At 31.9% G+C, this 3,096-nt stretch overlaps 1 protein-coding gene across 1 annotated transcript; it reads left to right on the plus strand.

Moving 5' to 3' along the window:
- The first annotated feature begins 972 nt into the window (after nucleotides 1–972).
- Nucleotides 973–2,495, plus strand: LOC147400430 (two-component response regulator ARR9-like). The gene is made up of 5 exons (XM_086444516.1): nucleotides 973–1,396; nucleotides 1,495–1,604; nucleotides 1,702–1,779; nucleotides 1,872–1,942; nucleotides 2,067–2,495. Exons 1-5 carry the CDS (start codon nucleotides 1,294–1,296, stop codon nucleotides 2,314–2,316), a joined length of 612 nt encoding a protein of 203 aa, XP_086300642.1. The 5' UTR covers nucleotides 973–1,293; the 3' UTR covers nucleotides 2,317–2,495.
- The last annotated feature ends 601 nt before the right edge of the window (nucleotides 2,496–3,096 follow it).

The following is a 3,096-nucleotide window of genomic DNA, read 5'->3' on the forward strand; positions in this document are numbered from 1 at the left end:
TTTTTTTTTAAGTTGAGAGCATGATTCTCCAAAATGGAGAAGGTGACGATTACATTGAAGACCCTTCAAGTGATTTTAACACTTCATAACGACAACTAAGAGAGGATGGTGATTGGAACGATTTGCTCTTATAAATTACAATTAATAATAAATAAATTAAATAAAGGTAATTACTTCAATTAAACATCACCATTGCTTATCTAAGTTTAGTTATGTTTTTTTTTGTATGTAAATTTTGAAATACATCTTTAAGATAATTAATTGTAATTATATATATTAAAATAAAATGGTGGATCCCATTCTTTTGTCTTAGTATTTATACCTCATAAAGAATGTATATCGAGGACATTACTTTTACTTATATTGTATTTTCTTTGCTTCTACATTTCAAGAATACTCCCAACTTTATTATTTTTCATCATCTATTATTTTTCCCAAAATATCTACTTCAATTTTAAATGCTTTATTTTTTCTCTTTAAGTCGTGCTAACATTGAAATGTACATCGTGGGAGATATTTCTGACGTGGATGCATGTTAGAATCATATCCACGTCAAAAATGTCCCCCACTGTTGTACATTTTAATGTTAGTTCAACATTATCATTTCTAGTTTAAGATAAATAAACTCTAATCCTTAATAAAGTATCAGTATTAATGATGAATGACCCAACCTAACTTGGGTTGGACCACGTTGGGTTACCTAATCTGATCCAATCCACCAGAGTTTGGAGTCTTGTATATAATCCACATGAACCGAGTCCGAGTAGTACTCGTCCGAGTTTGAGAACCGTGTCCCCACCAGCTGAAGTTCTGGTACCAGCACATGATTTCACACCATGGAAGAGCATATCTGACATCACAATATCTCTTAGGGGGATTTTTGTGGGACCCATTTCTGGCTTTTTTGCTTTAAATCCCAAAACACATCTTCCATTTTCTATAATGAAATCAAACTTTCTCTGTCTCACTCACCATCTTGGTGTGTAAAAATTAGTAATCAAATTCAATTTCAAAGCCAGGAATTTATATTTAATTTGTTCTCTTGTATTAAAAAATATTGAAGGGCCCATTGCTTTGCTTGCTCCCTAATTCAAAAATCAACTTGGAAAATTCGACAGATTCTGAATGAAATCTGGTCGGATCTTGCTTTGTTGGTTCTGGGATTTTGGTGGGGTTATTTCAACCAGAATTCCTTAATCTTTTCTTGCCTAGAACCAAATCAATCCACCAAAAATAATCAGCTCTTCTGTTCTTCTCTCTTTAATCTGTTTCAGTTTTATCTTTGATATTGTAATGGGCATGACTACAGAAGCCCAATTCCATGTTCTAGCAGTGGATGATAGCATCATAGACAGAAAATTGATTGAAAGGCTCCTCAAGACCTCATCTTATCAAGGTATGTTAATCCTCAGAATCAGATTGGTAGAAGAAAAAAAATATATATTATTATTTTGAAATTTAATGGGTTTTGATTGTATTTATGTTTCCTTCCAGTTACAACAGTGGATTCTGGAAGTAAGGCTCTACAGTTTCTGGGTTTGGTGGAGGATGACCAGAGAAACCCAAATCCAAATCCAACTTCTGTTTCTTCAGATCTCCATCAGGTTTGATTTTCTCTCTTTTTTGAAAAAAAAATAATTTTTTTTTTTTTTTTGTTTAGATTTGTAAGTCAATCCTCAAGTTTTTTTATTTTTTCAATAGGAAATGGAGGTAAATATGATAATTACAGACTACTGCATGCCTGGAATGACAGGCTATGATCTACTCAAAAAAATCAAGGTACATAGATAGATATTAGATCTATTTGGGAATCTATTCTTCCAAGAAACTTAAAGGATTTGCTCTGATAATTCAATCCAAAACTTTTACAGGAATCTTCAGTTCTCAAAGACATACCAGTTGTCATCATGTCCTCTGAGAATGTACCTTCAAGAATTAGCAGGTAAAGGAAATATTAAAAAAAAAAATCTTTCAAATCTATTTAATCTGATAAAAATAATAAAATAGAAAAACCCAGACGTTAATTTCAGTTTTTAAGTTGAAAATGTTTGATGGGTATTGTTCAGATGCTTAGAAGAAGGGGCAGAGGAGTTCTTTCTGAAACCAGTGAAGCTATCTGATGTTAATAGGCTTAGACCCCATATATTAAAGGGGAAATCCAGAGAACAACAACAAATAATACCACCAACCACAGAAGAAAAAGAAGAAGAAGAAGAAGAACAATCACAGCAACCCAACATGAAGAGGAAGACCATGGAAGAAGGAGTTTCACCTAAGAGGACAAGACCAAGATACAGTGGTTTAACAATGGCATAATAATTAATAATATTCTTTGTTTCTTTGAATTTATTTTCTTTTATCTTCTCCTCACTTGATAACACTGTATCAATAGAGATTCCTTGTATACATAAAACCATCCATCACAATTTTGCTCTGTTGAAGATAAGGGGAAAAAAAAAGTAAAAAATTAATTCCAAAATTTTAGCCTCTGACTTTTTGTTTTGTTTTCCTTTTTTGGGTTTTTTTTTGGGAATCTTTTTTATTTTTTTGTGACATGTTTATTCTTTGGAGTTTTTACCCAAAAACGTGATAAATTTTTGACTAAATTCCAATTTTAGGTCACCATTCATTTTAGGAAAATGCAAAGGACAAAATGTATTTATTGCGATTCTCACAAGTCTAACGTGGGATGTTCACGTAATCATAGATGTGTTTTCTCGCAATACAAGAAAAAATTATCTATGGTTATGTATGCATGTCCACATATGAATTGTGAGAATCGCACTAAATACTATGTCACCCCATTCATTTTAATTCCTAAAACGTGAACCTGAAAATCTCCTAGGTTTATTATAGTGAAATCGTCCTTATATAACCTTGTGAAATTATCACTTTAAACTTGCAAGATCGTCACTTAAAAACCTGTAATCTTGCATGTTTATATTTTTGAAAATTAAAATGAACCGTTAGCCTGAATCAGAATTTCATCATATTCAACTCACGAAATAGTAATTTACCCTTGTTCTATCTAGAGAAATTTGCTAAATGAACCAAACTTTTGGTCAAAAGTATCTTGCACTCTAAACATATGGATCT

This window comes from Akebia trifoliata, chromosome 6 (genome assembly GCF_017979445.1).
Source record: "Akebia trifoliata isolate Shusen 1 chromosome 6, ASM1797944v1, whole genome shotgun sequence".
In the NCBI taxonomy this organism is placed as follows: Eukaryota; Viridiplantae; Streptophyta; class Magnoliopsida; order Ranunculales; family Lardizabalaceae; genus Akebia; species Akebia trifoliata.

What these genes read in the sequence shown, in the direction of transcription:
- LOC147400430 (XM_086444516.1), top strand. Translation starts at nt 1,294, where the DNA reads ATGGGCATGACTACAGAAGCCCAATTCCATGTTCTAGCAGTGGATGAT. An exon ending in CAAGACCTCATCTTATCAAG is followed by an intron (nt 1,397 to 1,494) that starts GTATGTTAATCC and finishes GTTTCCTTCCAG; the next exon opens with TTACAACAGTGGATTCTGGA. An exon ending in ATCTACTCAAAAAAATCAAG is followed by an intron (nt 1,780 to 1,871) that starts GTACATAGATAG and finishes AAACTTTTACAG; the next exon opens with GAATCTTCAGTTCTCAAAGA.